General features: G+C 43.6%; 1 protein-coding gene across 2 annotated transcripts in view; it reads left to right on the top strand.

Moving 5' to 3' along the window:
* camk1b (calcium/calmodulin-dependent protein kinase Ib) overlaps positions 1 to 20,178 on the top strand; it is a 46,398-nt gene extending 26,220 nt beyond the window's left edge. For both annotated transcript variants that reach the window (XM_064304173.1, XM_064304172.1), the window contains exons 3-12: positions 5,184 to 5,315; positions 9,899 to 9,973; positions 13,551 to 13,689; positions 14,634 to 14,760; positions 15,206 to 15,281; positions 16,048 to 16,160; positions 16,654 to 16,732; positions 17,588 to 17,675; positions 17,973 to 18,120; positions 18,364 to 20,178. In XM_064304173.1, the coding sequence (XP_064160243.1) occupies positions 5,184 to 5,315; positions 9,899 to 9,973; positions 13,551 to 13,689; positions 14,634 to 14,760; positions 15,206 to 15,281; positions 16,048 to 16,160; positions 16,654 to 16,732; positions 17,588 to 17,675; positions 17,973 to 18,120; positions 18,364 to 18,467 (1,081 nt within the window). In that variant the 3' untranslated portion in view covers positions 18,468 to 20,178. The remainder of the gene's footprint in view (positions 1 to 5,183; positions 5,316 to 9,898; positions 9,974 to 13,550; positions 13,690 to 14,633; positions 14,761 to 15,205; positions 15,282 to 16,047; positions 16,161 to 16,653; positions 16,733 to 17,587; positions 17,676 to 17,972; positions 18,121 to 18,363) is intronic.
* The last annotated feature ends 3,497 nt before the right edge of the window (positions 20,179 to 23,675 follow it).

Below are 23,675 nucleotides of genomic sequence, written 5' to 3' on the forward strand. Positions count from 1 at the left end.
TTCAGTACACCCATCTGGTCAGGGCTTGCTCATGTTGGAGAAAAAAAGAATGTATTTTTTCTGTGGTCAGAACTCCGGTGCCACGCTGGTTCTTTTGGTAATTGATTCTTTGTCATAAACTGGTGTGGTCCTGTCTTTGCTTTCCTTTTCACTGCACTGACAGTAGGTACATTTTATTTTTTTTCACCCAGATCTAATGGCTGTGATCATTAGCGTTGCAGATCTTACGCCAGCCCTGTTATGATAACAGCAGGCCTTCCCAGAGGCTGGTCTCCTGATCAGGATGTACGTATCCTGTTGGGAGCAGCTCAGTAAACAGAAAAGTTTGCTCAGCGTTCTTCCTCTGGCAAAACATCACGCATGTCCCCCCTCTGCCTGCTCTATTCCAACAAATTACTTGTCTAAGCCACCTCTGGTGATGTGGGTTGGGACTACTCTGACTGGACCGCAGCTCAGTCTAGTTCGCTGCCTGAATTAAGAAAACCTTTTCTTTGCGAGGCCTGTGAAACACGTGGCCTGAATCCAGAGGGGAAGCAACAGTGGCGCTCTCCAGCGGAAAGCAGTCCGTTGAGCTCGGGCACTGTAACATCGTGTCGGAGCTTGTCTGGGCTCTGCCCAGCCGCCCTGTCGAACCGTGTGGGCCGTGCACGTTTGCACGAGCGTGCATGCGCGTCTGTGTGTGTGCACGTGCGCACAGGGGCCTGCCCTGTTATCTAGAAGCACGCGCTCGCTGGACAGCATAGCGACTGGCTTCACTAGCACTGTTCCTCACCCTTCCGTGGTGTGATTCACATTCCATTCACAGTAGCAGCTCTTCTGTGGAACTTTGGACCTGCAGCTGTTTGGATCTGTGCCCAGAGCCCTATTTGCCCTTCTTTACTGTACCGAATCCCCAGTAAGGTACTGTAAGAATAGTGTAGATAGCAGGAAAGCAGTTGGTAAGAACTTAAGATGTTATGTGTGATATATCGAGCACTCAGGCAGAGCACTTCTGTTTTTGAAGAGAATGTGCTCTCTTCTCTGGGTATGAAACAGACCAAAATTATCTGTTCTTTTCTTTTCTTCTCTTGTGTTTTTTGTTTTCCTCTTTGGGCCACAACTGGAGATGACAAGATAAAAGAATAAGGGTGTCATAGTCACTTGGTCAGATGGTTATCTGAGAAATAAGTGCTGCGCCAGTTTGAGCATGGTCCCTGGATACCTAGTTGAACTTCTTGCTCAGTGTCTCTTGGAGGGAATGAGACCCACAAACCCCGTGCCCCCGGGCACAAGTACAGCACACTGCCTGCTGTGGGCCCACTTTGTTATCTTCCCTTTCCAGATAGAGCACCAGGGGAATTTCCAGTGCTTTTAGCCTACACATCTCACTGATCTGTCTCTCTCGCTTCAGTTAAATGGCTGCTAAATGGTTACGTCTGTTCAGGGAAGAAAATGCCACATATTGTTGAACTGCAGCGTGACCCATTAAATACAGGAAGTGATACACATATCTCTTCCCCTTACTTGTCCCTCTCCCTGTTCCTTCTTATGTCTTTCTCTGTTCCTCTCTCTCCCCTCTGTCTCCTCCCTCTTACACACACACACACACACACATACGAATGCAGACGCACACACTCTGGGACACATCTCTCATTGTGGTAATTGTATTTCTCATTTTGGAAGCAGTGTAATGTGGTAACCATAGATGTTTTTGTCAACAGTGGCCTTTGTATTTGCATCTATCTGGTATGGTAGATGGAGAGCAGTTACACATGCAGGGACAGGTTGCACAACTGCATTTGGCAACTGTTGAATCTGCATGGGGGATCTAGAGTTCTTTTTATCCTGGCATTTGCCCTTTCTGGCTGTACTGACACTACGTTGGTCTTATTCTTGATTCAGTTAGTTGCCTGCTATGCTTTTTTCATATCAATGGAATTATTAGGGGTTCAAGCCTGACGGGATTGAAACCCTATTGTTTTTGTACTGGTTTATTATTAATCTTCTTCAGAAATGTTTGTGCAAATTCCTGTGAGATGGTAAATGGTAGAGACATGAAATTCTGCCCATTGGTTGGAAGTTGCGTGCAAGTTCTCCCCAAGAAATATGACCCCAATCGGCCTGATGGGGGCGCTATAATTAAAGATCAAAATGTTGAACTTTGAAAAGTCATAACTCCTACGCCATGAGTCCAATTTACACAAAACTTGCTACAGACATCCATCTATCCACACTCTACAAATTTGCCTCAAGAGCTACTAAAGTCTGTCTACTAGATTTTCCTCCATTTTAAATGTTTTGAAGAACACATTTTTGACCTCTCCTTCTAAACCATAGGTCTGATTGCTACCAAATCTTCTGTGGATCATTACTGGACCAAGCTTATCAAAATTTATCAAAAGCTTGTTGATATCTTGTTGCGTTTTGAAGATATAGACCAATGAACTTCAAAAGGGCATGGCTCAGCACAGAAATAGACCAAAGTCAACAATCATTAGGCCAATCATAACAAAACTTTCAGGATATGTCCATATAAGTACCTGAAACATACCCTGAAAGTTTCATTCAAATCGACCACTAGGGGGTGCTACAAATGCACAAAATGGGCATGGCATAACACAAATCAGACTATAAATCAAAAATTGTTTGTCCAGTCATTACAAAACTCGCAGGATATGTTTCATAACACTGTCGAACCATGTGTGTAAAACTATTTTGAAATCTCCACCAGTCTACGGGCAAAGGTTGGTCATAACTCCTACGCCGTGAGTCTGATTTACACAAAACTTGCTACAGACATCCATCCATCCTCACTCTACAAACTCAAGAACCATTAATTATCTGACTGAGTTACTGACTGAGTGAGTTAGTGACATTGACGGTCACAAAGGTGCTTCACATCTAAAAATGACCATTCAAGAATGTAAATTGGAACTGGATTTAGCTCAGATGAGTATATATGGGTATATCCTGGTATTATGTGACACTTCGAGTGTACCAGTAAAATAAATAACAATTAAAAACAGAAAAATATAGCCATTAATTATAAGTGTGTTGAAGGCTCCCTTTTCCCAAACCCAATACCTATCATTAAATAGTTTCCTTTCAGACACAATCAAACCGTCATTTATTTATTTAGTTTTTGTATGATATGATGACTATGCCTTATAGTTCTTGTATGACATGATGATGGTGGTCCTATGCTACTGTTAGTTTGTTGTGCAATTAAACCTTTTTATTCATTCATTGAGAATGAACATATTGTGTTAAGTCAGATTCCTTGTATGTATAAATGGACTAGACTATTACAATTACTCTGATTTTGACTAGTTCTTATTGCACTTTGTAGCTTTCTCCTTCTAACGGTCCGTGTTGGCTTGAACCCCGGGAATCGCCACTTGCGGCTATATTTATTATTATTTTTGTAACTGCATATAATTATTTGCAAGCTGGGTTTATGGAGTAAAATGAAAACTCTAAACACTGTTGTGTTTAAAGAAGGTCTCTGTGATGCATCCCACATACAGCCATGCATTTACCGTAAAAATAAATGTTTTATATGGATCGAAATCATCGTCCTCATCATGAGGGTGTGCTCATGTTTGACTGTGACAGCAGTGCTTCACGCCTAGCTGTCATGTCAAATGAGAACGTATGACTTCATCAGACTCTTTCAGATAAATTAAGTCTTATGTGACTTGATGTGATTTCATTCATTATTTATGGTGATTACAGTCATGGCTGTCAAATCTGTATCTGTGTTTTGTGAAACAAAGTGCTTTCCATTTGTTTGTGTGCACCTGTGGGGGATTCATCTGCCATTATGTACATGGAATATACATATAATACAATATGCAAATTAAATAAATAATAGGCTAAATTAAATGTCAAGATATTGCCACACCTCATAATATTTGGGCAAACTACTGCTGCTTTCGGTTACTGCAATGATTATAATTACTGTATTTTCAATGTTAATATGTGGAATTGCTGTATATTCCATTTCCATAGTGATGATTGTTGAATCTATTCTCAGAATATTAATCACCTGATCCAGAGCAACCTTGTAAAATATCTCCATATAATGATCCAACAAAACGGACATAAAGACTCTATATAAAATACTGTTTCTCATTTTAGTGATGTGCCCTCTGACAGCAACTCTGCTAGTTTCTAAACATCTAGCTTGTCCAAATGACCAAAACTGTGTCAGGTTTCACAAGGAGTTTTGCCAATAACAAGGTGCCACTTCTAAGCTATGTTCTGGCAAGAGCACTACCATGGCGACAAGTCGTGAGCTCCAAAGCAGAAAAAACACCTGGGTCAGGATCTTATCGAGCTTTGGCCCATTTATTTGATCAGGAAAAGTACTGTTTCTGCCATAAAAAACTGCAGCCATGTGATAAAAACAGATGAGTGGGTAGCTGGTAATGTGAGGTGATTTTCTGTCTCTTTTCTTACGGTCTCTTAGCAAGAATCAAAAAAACAACAAGCTTGTTAATTCTTATAATAATAATTATAGTCCTATCCCACAGAGGCGACTCTTCCTGGTGATCCCCCCTCATTTCTAAACTTGTGCGTTCAACCCCTGCTCCAACACTAACTGCACGTGTTGTGTTTTATAGACTGTACATACGTTTGGAGTGTATTTGCGATTTTTAAGCAGTCCTGAGTTCCAGGCATTGGAGGGTGTATCTTTGATGTATGACTGCCCCCTCCCCAACCCTACACACATTTTAGTGGGGTTAACAGCCAAATCATATAGTGTTGACTACAAAGTAGTGTATGGTATTGAGGTTTTTGTGGCTTATGGGGTCTCCCTGTTTTAGGATAGTCCCTGTGCTGTCTGGTCTCTCTTCTATCAGAGCTGAAACCGGTTCACTTGTTCTCTGCTTCTCGGTTCTTGCGCATTTCCCCCTCAGATCTGTGGTAGCTTTCTGTTCTCCTCCTAGCCCTGCCCACGATGCGTTCCTCCTTCAGGTAGAAGCCACAGCTCGGCTGTTACTGCTTGGGCAGCCAACGTCGGGTGAGACTTTGGCTGTGCAGCCATCGTCAGATGTGATGTCATCTCTCGCCTGTGAATGATAAATGGGATCTCCAAGGATTGTGTACTGAGTTTCCTGTGTCTTTCTCCCGATTATGCATAGCTGTGTTCCCAGTAGCACTGTCCCTTTGTCCTCATGGCTGCTATGTGTGTCTTGCAGTGGAGCCTTCTCAGAGGTCGTCCTGGCCGAGGAGAAGAGAACCCAGAGGCTGGTGGCCATCAAGTGCATCCCCAAGAAAGCTCTAGAGGGGAAGGAGAACAGCATTGAGAATGAGATTGCTGTCCTGCACAAGTGAGTGCGACTCCTCCTGCACACAACTGCACACACATGTACACACACAAACTCACCCCCCCCCCCCCCACACTCTTGTGCGCTCCATTTCAGCTACTCTTGCTGCCTGCCCACACTCTCTCACACACTGCACCCACATGCATGCATGCGCTCACACAACATACAAGCACGTCGAAAATGCGTGCGGATGAGTTTCTTTCATTTTTCTTCCTTCTGCACATGGAAGAGTTTGGTGATTATAAAGAAAAATAATAACTGCAATTATGGTAATGATAGGGTCTTTATCTTTTGTTAAAATCTCTGGAATTATGTACCGGAAATGTCAGAACTAAAGGAGCCATTTCTATTTTTAGTGTCCCTGTTGCCAGGGTTACGGCAGACACAGCGGCCGAGCTGTACAGCAGTGTGCTGAAGGAACAGGGAGAGACAGTTGAGCTTCCTTCTTAGGCTCCCAAGGTTGTAGCACAAACACATGACCAAAATGCCTTTACCCTCTTCCCCAAACTGCAGCCTTCTCAGGGTGTGATTGCTTCTGCCTTCTCCCGAGTCCTGCATGTTTCTGCACTTTGTGCTAAAATTCTGCAGCTTAATCTATAACGAACACAGTTAGTTAAAAAGAGAGCAACTCTGCTTTGCCCTCCTCTATAAATATACCCTCGTAACTCAGAGCAAATGAGAGGGGACTGGTAAGGAGAGGAACAGAAGCTGGTTAATTAGATTTCCCTTAGCTTTTTAGTCTCTTAATTAATGTACACACCAGCTGCTAAAGCACATCGTGGCCACACATCGGGAACAGCCCCCTGGAAGATTTGTGCCTAGTCACTCTGGTTACATCAGACTGGAAGGGCAGAAAAAGATTGCTGGTAGTTAGTATCAGTTTGCGAAAGAGGCCAAAATGTGATTTGGACCCCCATGATTTTCTGTGTGTGCGTGTGCGTCTCTCTGGTTCCTGTGCTGAGCCAAGAGCCTGCATTGTCTGAGGCTTTTCATTTACCCGTGCTCGTTCTGTCATGTCAGTCAAAACCATTTTGGCACAGGCATAATTAAATTTAAATTTTAATCTTTTAGAAAAAAATTAGCAATTGTAAACTATGGGCCTTCTGCCAGTGATAACCTAATGATAGTCTAAAGCATTTTTATCCCCTGAGAGAACTGTGAGGCACTCTCACTCTGTGAGAATGCCTTTCCTTTCTGACAAAAAACCCTCAGCTTTCCTTCCTCTTTCACACTTTCTTGTCTCTCTCTTTTCTTTCCTGTCCCTTCTTATCTATGCCACTTCCTCACTTTTCTCTCTCTTATCTCTCTCCATATCTCCCTCTTCTCTCTATCTGTGAGAATATCCCCAATCCTAGACGAAAGTGGCTGAGACATAAAATTAGAGCACTACAAGCCCCCCGCCGCTCTGCTTTCCTGTCGATCGATGGTACAGTATTTGATTAAAGTGGAGTAGGAACTGTGTGTTTGGCTGGGCTCTGTTGTTCATTGTTACTTGTGTGCTTACTGTGCCGTGCGCAGGAGCTGTTGAAGTGAACAGCTCTCTCCATCACATGCCGAGTGTAGGAAAAGCCTGCCCAGAGGTGTGAAATCCTTCACTTGCGGGAAGTGTTCAGTCACCTGTGCGTGCTTCTCTTAACTGCATATCCCCGTTAGGCCGGAAAAGGTTTAACGCAGCAGATTTATTCTTATTTAATGTTACCTATTCCAGATGACTATTTTCCTCTAATCACCTGCCCTACATTTTTAAAATTAAATCCAGGGGCTCTGCATAACTCTGATCAAATAGTGTTTGGTTATAATTCAATACTGATTTCTGAGGCTCTCTGGATCACCCAAGCACTTCCTTTTTTATGATTTATTTTTGACTATTTTTAAAAAAATTACTTTTTGCTTTCTCTTTCCTTATTTGGAACGACCAGTTGTGCCTCTGGAGTTGGTTCTAAGCCATCCACACACAAGGAGCACTGCAGGTGAAGCAAGTGCCCTCACCCCATTTACTCACCTGTGAGCCAGTGGCCATTTTCTGCCTGCAGTACGCTGATCAGGAGAGAGAGCTGTCTCCCCCTATCACAACATTGTCCCATTCATGCAGATGAGGTAACATGAGACTAAACTTTGTTCAGGCATGATCGTTTACACGGCACAAATGTTCTCATCCTGGGGGACTTGTGTAGGTTGTATGTCACCGAGACTCAATGTACCCAGCTGGATATTGTACTTAAGATATACAGGTCAGGTAAAAACTGTTTTCCCCCCACCCAGGATTCAAACCTGTAACCTTCTGGTTGTAGCTCCAGCTGTAATATTGTTTTGATTTGGAGAATGTGAAGCTAATCCAGTAAGGACAGTGTGCGTCTCGGGTGGGGTCCACATTGGTTCCCCCCTCTTCACACATTGGTTGGGCATTTGGGCAGTTCACACCAGAACTGCCCTCCTGCATGATACTGCAGAATTCAGTTTGTTATGATACATCAGCTCTGTCCTTCTCTTAACTGAAATGTATATTTCAGTCTACCGAATTTGTTACTCTTGGATTTATATCAGCATTTCTATAGAGTGTAACTCACAAACTCCCAAATTTAGTTAGTTTTCTCAATCAGCTAGTTTTCATAAACATTGCGCCCCTCCCCACTGCCCTTTATGGAATTACTTCTAATGAAAGGTCTTATTTCAAGCATTGCAATACAAACGCTTGGTCTTATGACTGTGTCCCACATCTGTTACCTCTGTGATTGCACATTTCATAATTGTCTTCTGTTAGCATGATTAAATGCACCTTTTGATTATAGGTGTGTGCATTCAGTTTATGTGCAACTGAATACATTTGTATGAATGAAGGTGATATGACTGCTGCAAGATAGTTCTCCAGCAAACTGGTCTGCGTGGCTGAGCTGTGCATGGTACTGCTGACATCTGGTGGTGTATGTGTGTGGTGCAACCTGATTCACCGACTTGTGTGCCACTCGATTGTAAGACCATATTTGTTAAAGACAAATACTTTATGTATTTGCAAAAAAAAAAATAATAATTTGAACCACGCACAGCCTTGGCGGGAGGCAATGGGCTGTGTGTCTGTCTGCTTGTAATAATTTTCTTTTGTGAGAAATTCTGGAACCATTCACTTCCCCCCCCCCCCCCCCACTGTAGCAAGAAAACAAGAAAAACTGTGTCCATGATTGCATTTTTCCTGAGAGAGACTTGGGAGCCCCTGCCCACATGATTCTGCCCTTTGCAAATTGCTTCTCGTTCTCAAAATAAGGAACTCTAGGTACACTGTACTGCTTAGTGCATTTTGAAGATGCTTTGACATCATACAGGGATCCCCAGCAGAAACCAATCTACCCACATAAGCTGCAAGTGGTGCCTCGTTTGTAACCACTGACCTTTTAACATGCCCTTAGCACAGAGGCTGGACCCGTGTGCATCTGAGCAGCAGCTTGTGCTCTAGGGTGCTGGTACCTCTGTGTCATGCCAGTTTTATCTCTTGCCTTAGTTTCACACCGCATCTCACCATCTTTTCGTTCGGTGGCATGAGTCATGCGACTGCCTGGCCTTGTGTGGCATTGTGTAATGCCTCAGAAATTCTAGCGAAGAACAGAGCTGATCGTGGTAGGGGGTGGGGGGGGTGGGGGTGGGAGTAGGCGGCTGCGCATTCTGTGACGCGCGCAGCACTGCGTCCGCAGAGCTCCTTTCAGATGGCCGAGCGGGTGCGTGCGTGTTTCCGTGGTCGAGGGCGAACGGGGACGCCTCCGGAGGCCGTGAGTCAGACCCGCGGCCCGTTGGCTCCCGCCAAGGCTGCGCGAGGCTCTGAGGTGCATCGGAATCAGCCAGCTCAGCCAGTCAGGACTCGCTGCGTTATCTAACTCTCTCCAGCCCTCCTGCAGCACGCAACTCCGCAAGCCCAACGTGACGTTTTGGGTGTTGTAGTGTACTTACAAGTAAATTGAGCATAGGATGTTGTTTTATATATTTATGTGCTCATAAAATACTCCGGTGTGGTAAATATACGGTAATGGGTAATGGTAAAACAAACAATCCGGGCAAAATGAATGTAGAGTGATTTCCTGGAAAACACTAAAGCCGTGTTGTGTTGTAACATGGCAGCCTCCCTAAGGTGGAGTTCAGCATTAAGGCGCTCAGTCTAACCATAAAAATGGTCTATTGGGTTCAGTTATGGCTCGTAAAAGAGCAGGAGAGAGAGGGATGTGAAGTGTTAGCGTGCCCCCGGGGCGACTGTACTTCCTCTTTCGCGGTGTGTAAAGTCGCAGAGAGACCGCGTTCCGCCCGCCTCTCCCTCGGCCGTAACTTCACAGTGACAGGTCTAGGGGACCGGCAGAGGTGGCAGCTTGCGTGTCCTCTTCCGCAGCTCTCTGAAAGTTCAGGCTCCTTCCATGCAGGAGAAACAAATCTGTTTTGCTTGAATCTGTTTTGTTTGCAGCACAAGTGAACCAGAATCAAAGCTGATTTGTTATGAGCTGTTGCTTTTCTCCTGTAGCCATGGGAGACTTAACCTGTGAAAGAGGACACTCCTGTCACTCGGTGTAGTGACTACGCACTCATCTGATTCTGTGTTATCTCTCTTCCAGAATGAAGCATGCCAACATTGTTTCCCTGGAGGACATTTTTGAGAGCAAATCCCACCTCTACCTCGTCATGCAGCTGTAAGTCTTCTCTTCATTCTGTTCTTTGCATTCATACAACACAGCTTGTCAGCTTGAGGAAGAAGTATTTATATAGGCGTGTGCAATTTTGGGCAACAGGTAAGGTTTGTTGATTTACTGTATCTCATTCTGAAATGGCCTTGGCTGCCTGGGTACTGCAAAGCGGAGCAGCCAGATCTTATCGTCTTGCATCTTGTCTACCATCTCACGCTCAAATGGAGGTGACTGGTTGGGTCTCTTACAAAGGCCTCTGAGTTGCTGAGATCCATTCTTCTAAAGAGGCAGTGAGTACATGAATTCAGAGGGAAAGAAATGCTGTGCAGTCACAGATGGCTGAGCGTCTGGAGCAGGCTGAGAGCAGATGGCCCATCCCCATATTGCACTTCATTAAAGAGAGCCAGGACCCAATATTTTTAGCCACAAATGCCGGGAAAATATTAAGAATGACTCGGTTGGTTTGCGTGATTACATAAATGCAGCCATCCCAGTCTTGTCGAAGTTAAGGACACCGCCGTTCAAATTTACGGACTAAGGTGTCGCATAGCTGTTCAGTCTAACTGTCACAGCATTGCTCCATAACACTGGTGCACAAGCTACAGTACCTTGGTGTAACCAAGACTTCCATTCTTTAGATTCTTGTATAGTATCTTACTCCTCTCAAACCTGGATTAGTGGTCTGTAAAGGCCTGTTTCCACCAGGAACAGAGAGAAAATAGTGTTTGTAACAGGTCCTTAAGAAAACATAAATGTAATATGTTGCCTAAATCAACACAAATTTCAGGACAGGTGTATTGGATTGAATGTCATTCTTAATTGTGAAAGTAAGAAACCTTATAAAGTGAACACCTTAGAACACTGTTGACTGGACAGCTCATTTCCCTTCTCCCTTTAGCAAACAGTGGCAGCTTGAAGAGCTAGCCTGAATGAACACCTTAGGCTAAACCAAGATGGTGTAAAGAAGCCGTTCCCATGAAAGCAAACAAGCGCACGTGGTGCGTAGGATGGCGGGAGTCGATGGTGTCCCACGGGGTCTGGCAGTAAGGCTGTCTGCGTATGGGGAGAGTCTGTCCATTAGTCATGCAGACTTTAGCATCTTTTGCTCTTAATTAGGCATTTAATGAAAAGGATGTTAGTCTTCAGAGTGAAAAAGTCACAAGTCTAATTCTTCAATCAGAAGTGTGGTCTGTTTAGTTTCCTTCTATTTTAACAGGCACATCCGCACAATATCTCTCCCATATTTTCGTACTCCTTTATTCAGTACCTTTCTCTCACATACATACCCTCTCCTATTCTGTGAAGCACTGCCCCTTAGCTAGCTGTCTTCACAGTTACAGGTTTCGATTTTAACATACATAAATGGCTTCCTTTCATATTCTGCTCATTTGTGCGAACTCACTGTATGTTTAATTGTATCCAACAGTCCTGACCTTTATGAAGAAATAAAGAAATAAATATAAGAGACTGATATAATGCTAGGACCTTTTAGGCCATTTTTCAGCTATCGTACACATAACTGGTCACACAGTATAAGGCAGGAGTGCTGGTGCTGATCTGGAAATAGCTCTTGTTCATGGTGCTGGTAGCTGGTGTGTGCCGGCTGCACTGTTGGGATGAGCTAATCCTGCAGTAATCCCAGAAGCCCTCATGGGCTTAAACCTACCCTGTGGGCCCGTTGTGTCCACCCATGCAGGCTGCCAGCCATTGCTGGTTAATGACATAGCCCAGTCGCAAAGCCAGCCATTTTAAGGCTGTAAACTGAAATACGCTCATCATGAGAATTGTTTTTTTGTTTTTTTTAATCACATATTAGAATAAGTTGTGATTTGAAAATTGTACTTGTGAAATTTTCTTTTCTTGAGTTATTTTACCTTTAGTGCCCAGAACATTACCTAAATGAGCTTGAAAAGAACCAATGGCATTTTATTCAGCTGTCAAGAATGAGTCAGAGAATGTTGCATTTGTAAATGGAGCCCTGTCTGTCTCTCCCACCCCCACACTGTTTCTTTCTTTCTCTCGCTCCCTCGTTCCTACTCCTTGTTCCTGTTCTCCTTTGCACAGGAGGGGGTAGGGGACTATTGATGCCCGCAGTGCATTTTCATTAGGATGTGTCCAAACCTGTTGCCGTCAAACAAATAAAGTGTAGAGAACTCACAGGCTTAAAATTTGTCATGGTGTAGACAGGCGACTGGATGTTGGTAATAGAATATGCTGTACCCCTGGACACAGTGTTAAAAGCATCGAACTGTCATAGCTAAAAACGAAAATTAAAAAATAGTAGATCCTGGTGCTCTTAAGTATTTCAGTGTGTGCTTTGACCTATTAAATGTTACCTGTTAAATACCATGTGCCATTCCACCTCTGTTAGAAAGGTCTGCACTGGTTTAAGCAGTAATATGTGTTGGACTTTGGCAGAATGTCATTTTTATTCTTCTGAAGTTCTGGACTCATGTTGAAAATAAAACATGCAGTTGGGCATGTCTGGCATCACCCAACTATTATTGATTCTGATGATCCTGTTTAGTACTTCAGCCCCCTTGTCTCACCCTCTGGTTTAATATCAACTTTCACATCAAACTGTCAGCAGCCAGAATATTGGTTTTATGTGTGCATGGTGACATTAAGTGCAATATTATGATGCAGTGCTTTAGTGCTGGGTGTATGTGCCTTGAGCTTTATGTGCCTTGAGCTTTATGTGCCTTGAGCTTTATGTGCCTTGAGCTTTATGTGCCTTGAGCTTTATGTGCCTTGTGCTCTATGTGCCTTGTGCAAAAGCGAACGTCTTTTCTGTGAGGCGCTGTGCTGCTGTTGAGTCCCTGGCACCGAGCAGGCTGATGTAAAATGTTGCACATCGCCTGTCACTGCTTGTGTCAGCCTTTGCCAGTTGTTATTTTTATTTCTCTTGCATTTGCATAGTAGTGACTCCTAATGGTTATAGGGCTCAAATGACTTTGTGGTCACAGACTGAGGATCATTAACACATCGAGGAGAGACATGCAGCAGTCTTACTGTGGGATACTGTAGGCATGGTTACGCTCCCAGCGATAACTCTGTCGCCTGGACATAAGTCATGAAACACAGCAGTGATGAGATTTCAGAATGGGCACAGTGGGCCAATGCTACCTGTGGTTCTGGAGAGGACTCACAATTTTAAAGGGCTCTCTCCAGAGGTATAGGTGATTAAATGTGATTTACAGTTTCTCTGTTGAGAGGTATAGGTAATTTAATGTGATTTACAGTCTCTCTCCTGAGTGGTATTGCTGATAAAATGCAATTTACAGTCTCTCTTCAGAGAGGTATAGGTGATAAAATTTGATTTACAGACTCTCTCCAGAGTGGTGTGGGTGATAAATTGCAATTTACAGTCTCTCTCCAAAGAGGTATAGGTGTTTAAACATGATTTTCAGACTCTATTCAGAGAGGTATTGGTGATTAAATGTGATTTACAGACTCTATTCAGAGAGGTATAGGTGATTAAATCTGATTTACAGTCTGTCCAGAGAGATATAGTTGTTAGTGATATACAGACTCACTCCAGAGGGTCTATATGTTTGAACCAGGTGTCTTTTTTCTCCTTCAGCGTGTCTGGTGGGGAGCTCTTTGATAGAATTGTGGAGAAGGGCTTCTACACAGAGAAGGATGCCAGCAAGCTCATTCAACAGATCCTGGATGCTGTGAAGTACCTCCATGACATGGGCATCGTGCACCGGGACCTGAAGGTGAGCTGGGGGGAGGAGCTGGGAACAGAAGGGACAGGGGCTAAAAGAGGAGGAGGGCGAGTCAGGGGAGCAGTTTTGAGGTGGTGGGGAAGGTGATAGACAAGTGGTGGGTTAAGAGGTGGTGCGTGATACTAGGGTGGAGATGGAGTAGTTTGGGGTAAAGAGCAGTTCAGATTGTAAACCATTAATTCTCTAAAAGTCTCAAGCTAATCAGAATATACCTTCCAACAGTGAGAGCAGCTGTTCAGTCGGTGTTTAACACAATACAGTTCAGCTATTTTGCTCAGGTTTTGTGAATTTTTAACTGATATCCCTGGCCACCATGAGCACGTTTGAGAGGACATAATTGAGTTGTCCAGTCTTAACACTACTGTCACCTGTCTCCATGGTGCACGTCAAACCACTCTGAGGGGGATATTGGCTTGCTCAAATAAGGTCATAACTGTGGCTTAGACTTTATAACAGACATGTCTCAATGGCACTTGATTTTAATTTCCTTCTTAGCTCTGCTTTCCCCTGCAGTCGATTCCCTGCAGCTCTGAAAGCCTTGACTTTGTTTCTGTCCAGTGCTTTTTTTGTGTACTGCGTACTATACGAAGCCAGTCTAAATTACCCTTATCATTTTCAGTCCCTAATTGGCTAATTTGTTTGCAGGGAGTGTGGTGAAGCATATACAGATTGATCCTTATTTAGATAGATAATTAAGTCCTTCATAGAGTGCGTGAGGAGGAAGTCTCCCTCATGTGAGATGAACTGCAGTCTGGGGTAGTGGCTCCAGTTTCCATAGCGCCATGTCCTTGGTGCAACACAGGCAGGTGACTGGAACCACAAGTTCTGTCGTTGTACTGTTGAACCTATAATGGTGCCTATTTGATGCGTCTTATGAATATTCACGATTGCATGTGGTTCTCTGCAGTAACCCGGGTCATGTGCTTTTCTTGTAGCCAGAGAATCTGCTGTACTACAGCATGGACGAAGACTCCAAGATCATGATAAGTGACTTCGGACTGTCCAAGATCGAGGGCTCAGGCAGTGTGATGTCCACTGCGTGCGGAACCCCTGGATACGTAGGTACGGAGGCAGGGACATGTGTCTTCGGCTGTTATTTACATGTGCCTTACCTTATAACAGTTTTTGGCCTTTGTGAAAGTAGCACTGTCATATTATGCACAATGTATGCTTTATGTAGAACATCCTTGGTGGTTTTGGTTTGAGATTTATGCAGTTTAGAACAAAATAAACTAGATCCCTTTCCAGTAATTAATACATAGCGCTTAACACCGTCAGTTGCATAACAGTGCTAAATGGTTCCATTTAACTATTCCATTTATATTAAGAATAATGCGCTACTCAGCGCTGTGTGTGTTTGATTGGTCTTGTGTGTCCTACAGTACCATAAAGTCAGCTGTTATTATTTGAGAAGAGGCAGATTTATGCTGTTTTTCTGGTCAGCACTCTGATATGAAGGAGATGAATTGGAGAAATGAAAACAGTGCTGAATGGTTGTGTTTGGCAGCTCCGGAGGTCTTGGCTCAGAAACCGTACAGCAAGGCGGTGGACTGCTGGTCCATAGGAGTCATCGCATACATTCTGTGAGTCTGGAGCAGCATGAGCTGTATTCACACCATGGCCTATCTGATCTCTTTCTCTGTCGCACTCTCACTCTAAAACTCGCTCTCTCTCTTTCTTGTTTTCGTTCTCCCACTCCCTCCCCCCTTGGTCCCACTCTCAGTATCTTTTCCATGTACTCTCTTATGCTGTTATATACCTCACTTTCCAGTTCATTTTTATCCTGTTATTGCATTCTTGGTGACTGGGATTGTCATTCAGTTCATAATCCACGGTGGCATATCCTGTGTTTGACAGGCCTTTCAGGGTGACCGCCACTGCCTGTGTAAATTGGGGTGCTAATCTCCATTCTGTGTATCATGACTGTGCCCTCCCTCCCCGCACCCCTTGGTTTTTGTGGTAGACTTCAAACTTTCAAGTGATGTAGTCCAAAGTATGACTTTGTGTTTGCTATAATCTCACTGGCCTTTCTGGAGCCCCCCCTCTCCATTATTTGTGGTGATATACAGGGAGCTCCATAATGTTTGGAACAGACATATATATTTTTTGATTTGGCTATACCTCACAGTTTTAGATTTGTAATCAAACAATTCACTTTTGTTTAAAGTGCAGATTCTCAGCTTTTATTGAAGGGTATTTTTTGTGGTTTAGGGTATAAAGGGTATTACATTTTGGTTGCCGGTGATCGCTGAAGACTCTCTCTCTCCCCCCTCCCTCTGTCTCTCTCTCTCTCTCTCTCCCCCCTCCCTCCGTCCCTCTGTCTCTCTGTGTCTATCCCTTTCCACACAGTTTATGCGGGTACCCTCCATTTTATGATGAAAACGATGCCAAGCTCTTCGAGCAGATCTTAAAAGCAGAGTACGAGTTTGACTCTCCGTACTGGGACGATATCTCAGATTCAGGTACAACGCTTTTGTCTTGACCACGCAGACCTTCTTGGTGTGTGACAGCATGAAAGAGGAACACAATGATTTTATTCTATGCTATTTTTAAAGCTTTCTCTGTCTGTGTTTATCTCAATCTGAAGATTCCTTACGAATGTCTCATCTGTTGCCACACAGCCTGGAAGCCCTGCCAGACTGCTCAGTGTGTTTGTCAGATTAAGATGCAGCATTGCAGTTTGTAAACATAATCAGAGACCCGGGATGGTGCTAAGCAGAATCCTGGAGCAGTGTAAAATGGAGCCAGAGGAGTTTATTCTGGATCTCCGACCCCAGCCTGGGGCCTGTGCGTGTTCTGGCTGGCAGTTCTGACATTTGGATGTGTGCTTGCTGCATTTGTGAATATTAAATCTAACTTGACACTTTGAAATGAAGGGTAAATATTTGTAAATCATCACTGTGGGAACTGAAGGGTTTAAATTTGTGGATTGTGACCACTTTACTCTGTCTGCAGCCAAAGACTTCATTGTTCATCTTATGGAGAAAGACCCCAGGAAACGGTATACGTGTGAACAGGCACTGCAGCACCCCTGGTATGCCTTGTTATTAAAACACTATTTCATATACTCTCTTAGATCATGGGTCCCGAGCCCTGCTCCTGAACAGTTAGCATCAGTTTGGGGTGTATATATATATATTGGTGTATATATCACTTGTTTCTGGAGGAGTGGGGCCACCTGTTAATCACTGATTATTCATGCTTTGCTCAATAGGACTTAGTTTTGATTAACATCTTAGTGTTCCTCAGACACTGAACATTTTTCTGAATAAAGGATGTGTCACTTACTTTGCAGAGCTACTTGTCAGCATTATTCAAATGTAAAGTGTATAATGACAAAAAAAACTTAAGCCTTTAATCTGAAGATTAAGCAGCAAGGATTTATTTTATTTGATTAGAATCACCTACTAGCTAGATTATTTTATCACAAGCCTGAAAATCACTTTTATTTACAAACTGGGTGGTGGCCACACAGGATCAGCTTGGCATGTTAATGTGTGCAAGAGGTTAGATATTAATCGTTGGCACCACATGGATATTTACTAAAGTATTTCTGACAAACACCTTTCATAAGGGTCGCATACGTAGTCCCTACTCAGGATTCAACCCTGTAATCTTCCGGTTATGACCACTGGCAAACCCCGATGCCCTCACCACTGCTCCACACGGTTTCCAGTGAAGCACGTATTAGTTTAAGCACAGAAATAAATGGCTGAAAAGATAAGAAAACAGCAGCATGTGCTCCTCGCTGAAACAATATCTTTCTTAGGCAGCAGCAGTTGTTTCAGCAGGCAGTGTAGCAGTGTACATTCAGCTCGTCAGGTTACTGGGGCATTTGTGTCCAGGTGCCCAGCCTTATCTGAACCCATCCTCCTTCCATTTCCTCCAGGATTGCTGGAGACACTGCCCTGGACAAGAACATCCATGAATCTGTCAGCGCCCAGATTAAAAAGAACTTTGCCAAGAGCAAGTGGAAGGTGAGCACCGGTCTCTTCCCCTTCTTTACAGCTCTGACTGAAGAAACACCTTCTGTGCTTAAGCAGTTGGCATAATGAGGAAGCAGAGAATTTGACCAGTGGACCAGTGCTACTGTTTGACTGTTGCTTATTTATGAATGTCTGATGTATTATGAATGTCTTTCAACCAAATGGTGGAGCATATTGTAATTTAGGCTAGCTGCCAAAGGAGGGCGATAGAGATCATGCAGCAGGTGGCTGTTTGTTGTGCTGTGTATGGGAAGTGCATGTGATAAATGGCGGCATGTGTACGTACAGCAAGCTTTCAATGCCACGGCGGTGGTCAGACACATGAGGAGACTACAGCTGGGAACCAGTCAGGAGGGCCCCAGCCAGATCACACCCACCAGCCCCTGCCACGGAAACCTGCTCGTGCCTGAAGAAGATGAAAATGAAGAGCAGGGCTGTGAGTGTGTCCCTGACCGCGCCGCGCCCAAGACGTCAAAACTGCATGCCAATCAAATGCTAGCCCCAGTGACACAGTCTGATTTCAGAAAAATGTCTCTGTTAATCAGGCTACTTAATCATCTTACTTACTGCTGATTGGTTGTACACGCTCAATCCCCTCCCCCATCCATATTTTCACTGTACATTAAACTGGTTTTCTTTTGAACTCTGTCTCCTTTCCTGCTGTGCTATGTTCCCTCAGCCTCGGACTGTGTTGGCGACTGTCCCAAGAGCGATGGTGGGAGCCCAGAACATGATGGTGTCCAGAACTGCACATACCACTGCCAACCAGCCAGCCGGGTCTGAGCAGAACCACGTCACCATGGCAGCCTGTTTCACTGCAGCCCAGAACCCCAGTCTGGCCAGGAATACTGAGATATTCCAGCTGCCCCCACCAGGGTGCGCTGCTGTGTAAAAAAAAAAAAAAAATCCAGGGTGGGGAGGGACTCTGTGCCAGTCGAGGGAGTCACTAGGAGAACGTTGATACAGAGGGGAAGAGGAACATTCCCCCTCCCAGGTGTATCATGGGTAATTCTCTGGGAGTTGGAGCTCAGACAATGTTTTTCATTTTTAAATGTAGATCTGTTTTGTTTTCATCTAATTATGTATGGGTTTTTATCATTACTTAAAAATGTTTCCAAACAAAACCAAGTCCCTGGAGATGTATGCTTGAGCTGGTGAACCCTGTGACTCTTCCCTGAAGTGTTTACTGAAGAATGACTTTAGCAGAGGAGTCCTGTCCTGCGATAAGCAGTTCAGTCCCCTCACAGATGACAGTAAGCATACGTGATGCACATGCTATACCCCATAGGTCAGTAAGAACACTCCTGTAGGGAAAATCTAAAAAAGTTCTGCTGTCCTGTGTTTTTAATCGGATGCACCGGACAGCTAGCTTGGTTCACTAAATGTCAGTTTAGGTGCATCGCTGCATCCCCTTGGGCTTGTGGGTTAGCTATTTCAAGCTCCGATTGGATTTTAATGATATCATGCTGTCTTAGTAAGGCACTGATAAAAGGCAGATATGACGCATTATTCAGTGCCTTGAGGGTTGTGGTATCAAGTGATTGTTTTCTGGTATTTTTCCTCTTCTTTCCAATCAAGATAAATATTTTCTCTGCCTGTGTATAAAATGTATACTTATTGGCCTTTTTAAAGAATCATCCTTCCTCTCAGTTTTTTGTAATGTTTCCACGTGGCAAATGCAACATATAAATGCAAATCATCACTTTAACCTCCTCCTCAGTACCTTAATTTTTGCAGCTACTACCGTCCCTGTGAGTAATAAGACACTTTCCAGTGCAGCCCTTTGAAGTCTGTTAGCCATCGGCGCCTATCAGTATCAGTCCCTCCATGACCTAAACATGAGCGTGTCATTGTCGTCCAGTCTCTCTGTTTGTTCCAAGTGACCGCTTGCTACTCATTATTCTGTCATAGCGGCGTGAAATTGTTCCAGAGCCCATATATCAGCGCCCATAAGATGACAGTCAGTCGCCACAGTCGTGGACAGATAGAGAGTCTTGCCTTTGTGTCACTGCCAGCCCCTTCCCTTTTCTCACCGCTTCGGCACTTGCCTGAAGCTCTGGGCTGGTGTTTAATGCTGTGTGCATCTTCGCAGAAGCATCTGAATATGGTTTATGCTCTTTGCTACATGCTGTTAGCACATGCCGTCCCATATGATTCCAAAGGTACTGAATGTTTTCCTGGTGACATGTGGTGTTGCAAAAAATTTGAACTCATGGGTCATGGTGGTGAAAGTGCTTGATGAGAGAATATCTTATTGCACTTGAAAACACCTATTGTATGGGAGGTGGAAGGTTAGCCCTTTTTTTGAGATTACTGCATGACACCGACCTTTTGAAATTCAGGTTAAGAAGGCACATTTTACTCGCCAGATACTGGTAATATTTATTATTGGGGTAGACCCTACATTGATATATTGCCATTGTTATTTCTTTATTTCCTCTGCATAATTGCAGCTGTACAGATGTTATTTGAATTAAAGAATGTAACAAAATCATTTTTATGTCTTATCGTCTCATCTCCTCATTTCATTTCATTCACGCTCCTGCCTTGCTCACGCCTTCATTTTTGTCTCCTGTGCAAAAAATCACAAGTCATTTCAAATGTGATTGGCCACTTTAATCACTTCTCTTGATTTACATATCTAACATATCCTCTTTATCATGAATGGACAGTCTCTAAGGTGAGGCATGACTGTCTTGTCAACCACTCTGCTTTCACGTACAGTAGGACCTTGCAGAATTCACTGGTGTTACACATGATGATACTCACAGCAGATCATTGATTTTCCCTTGATAAATGTTTTGAAACGGTACAGTCACCAAACCTGTCCATGGCGCAGGCTTTTTGACCACACATTTAGAGTGGCCTCTTCCTCAGAAGCGATCTACCATCAGAGTGGCTGGCCCCACACTTCAAGGGGCAAAATATCCTGGACTCTTTATTCTGTGTCAGACTGGGTCCAGAAAATGGTTCCAGCTTCGAGCATCTGCATGTTTCCGTCTGCAAGACTCAAAACGTGGGGGAAAATGCAGTGAAAGTTTATATTCTATTGCTGTTTATTGTGTAACGTAAAAACCAGATTTCTGTGGCCTTGCTGTTGGTGAGTCTGTGGTGGCACGTCGCCTGACTGTGGGGTGGGGGGCAGCATTGTTTCAATATAATCTAATTGTTGCTGGTGGTGTGAAATTTTTTTATATGCAAATCTATGAGGTATAGTTAGCCTCACATGACAGCTACCTGGAAATGAGACTGGTTCTAATTGGTATCCCCCCCCGCCCCCCGCCTGTAATAAATTTGCCGGTGACCTCATTTTATGCTTTTGATTTATTTCTGCTGTACCTTGTGGGTGATGTTATTGGTCTTATATCTGCATGACCTGGTTTCTACTACATGTAAATCTTAACAGCAGAATATTTATCTATATATAAATAAATATATAGTGCACATATGATTATGCTCTGTTCTCAGAAATGTAGAACCGTGGGGAATTTTCATTATAGACATTTGTTCTTAGTTTTTTTTTCTTTTGTGGAAATTGCATATTTGATGCTGACACAGAAAACTTGAACCTGCACCAGAATATCTGCACTTAATTACAGGTCACTTCTGTGGTGTGTTGTGGTAAAATTATGGCACACCAACAGCATGTCTGTGTAATGCATGGTTTTAGCGTGATGCTAAGTTGTTCATTGTAGTTGATGTGTATTAGTATTGTTTCGTTCTGAGAAGTGCAATGATTTGCCCTAGCCCTTTGAAATCACCCCACCCACACTGCCATGAGTCTTGGTGGCTGTGCTAAGTGTGCACATCGAAGAGAAGGTGGAGCACACAGCTAACTCATCCCACAGCGAGCAGGCCTGCCTGTAGGCGGTGATCCTAACCTAGTGTGTTTAGGTGCTAATTCTAGCATAGTGTTCTCCTGAATGTCCATCTCTGGAGCTCTGCACCCTGGGTCAGAGAAAGGGCACATGATATCACAGCTGTGACCCCGATGTGCAGCCATGGCTTGGCTGAAGCATTTAAAGATTTTCCGTTCATGTACAAAGAGGGAGGAAGAGCCCATCTGTTTTCTCTGTGCAGCTGTCATGGAACAAAGTGTTTTGTAGTGAAGTGTTATCTTTGATATGTTTTTGATAAAATGTGTGGTGATGGGTTGTGATGTTAATCGCTGGAAATGGCTCCTCCTTACCTATCTCTTGCTCCTCACCTCACAGGTTTTCACTCCCCATGCCATTTGGAAGCTTTGTGCTGAAACAAGCCTATTCAAACTAGAGTGTATCAGTTTGCTATTAGTGGTGACTGGGATTGTCCCTGTTGGAAGGCTAAAGTGTGTGGATGGTTGGAGATGGGCAGCAATGTAGGCTTGGTTTGCGACAGGGGAACATACACGGTTGTGCATGGGAGTGTGTCCAGAGCATGTTTGCACACAAGGAGGTTGTCCTTTGAAAAATTCTTAGGGCCAGGTTTACTAAGCCTTTTGTGACTTTTCGGATGCAGATATGACTCATTCTGCCCCAAAAATCATGGTAAACTGAAAAACTTTCCCATTCCATCCCGACAATAGTCAAGTTCCTTGCCACATCACAGTATTTGGCATATGGATTAATTCAAACTGCAATTGCCGCCACAGCTGGAATATCACAGAACACCTTTCGTCCTGTGCTATGCCTAGTGCTGGTATACATTCTTATGTAGCACCAGAACATACATCAATTTCCCCACATCCAATAAAGATACACAGTACAAGGTTCAGTGTCAAATCAACTCTTACAGAATTTATATGGGTCCATTATAGCCAGAATTATTCTACTGCGTATTTAATGCACTAAACAGTTTTTTTATTAACTGCGCTGTTTAAGCTCTGATTCATATGCAATATGCGAAGAGTAGGCAATACCATTTGCTGATTGCATAATTTGCTCTAGCCTTAGTAAATAAGATGTTAATATCAGGCAGACTGCAAAGGCGCCAACATAACCTCGTCAGCCCGCTATTTTTTGTACATAAATCTGGCCCTTCGTGCATAATTTCACTAAAAGGCTTACTTGCCAGAATTTGATGATCTACTGTCTTGACAGTGCTTTAAAATGAAAATGATTTTCCATCTGGCTTTCCCGATTCAGAGATAATTTCAGATAATTTTAAATTCAGTTTATCATTTCCCTCTATTTTGTTCAGCAAGTTTAACTGAGACATGGTCTGTATATGTTATACACACACAACCACACATACACACAATCCTTTTTTTGTAGAAGCTGTTTTGAGCTACAAATGTATGGATGCAATGCATCGTGCGTCATTGAGTATTACAATGGTGTTCTGCTCAGCATTAAAGCCAACGATTTGTACTTTTGAAAAATTTGTCAACGGCCACTAAAATAAAACTTCCTTGTCTATGCACTGTGCCTTTTGTTGTCTTTTCAAAAAACCTCAGTTGGCAGCTCTGGGGAGGAGACCCTTCCTCCTCTTGTTTTCAGACGAGGAGACTTAACAGCAATGCTTGTCACTCCAATTTTTGGATTCCTCTAGAAAGAAATCTGTTTTAAAGCTCAAATGTAATTTCTGCAAGGTAGGAATGGTTACATTGTTTGCCTGTGTTAGTGTGCAGTTGGAGGCAAGGGTGGGGGCATGTGGGCCGTGGGTAATGGTGGGTCCTGATGGCCTGGTTTTGGTAAATCTCTGATGAGAGGAAAACACTGTCTGTGGCTCAAAAGCTGGACCGTAGAAGGACCGTACTTAAATTAAACTTGCCAGTGAAACCATGAGAAGCGCTCTCCCACCCAGCTTCTCCTTTCCTACCAGACCACAGGAGATCTTCACTTTTTCCTGTGAAAGAACTCACTACAAAATCATAAGAGCGTTCTCTGTCCGCTTCACCTTCCCTACCGAGCCCACATGGTCACGGAGGAGTCCCTGGCCCCACCTCCTTAGCCTCACCACCATGTGACCACATGTGTCCCTCTCTCGTTTCTGTGGTTGAAATATGAAGAC

Source organism: Anguilla rostrata, chromosome 13, assembly GCF_018555375.3.
Source record: "Anguilla rostrata isolate EN2019 chromosome 13, ASM1855537v3, whole genome shotgun sequence".
Lineage (NCBI taxonomy): Eukaryota > Metazoa > Chordata > Actinopteri > Anguilliformes > Anguillidae > Anguilla > Anguilla rostrata.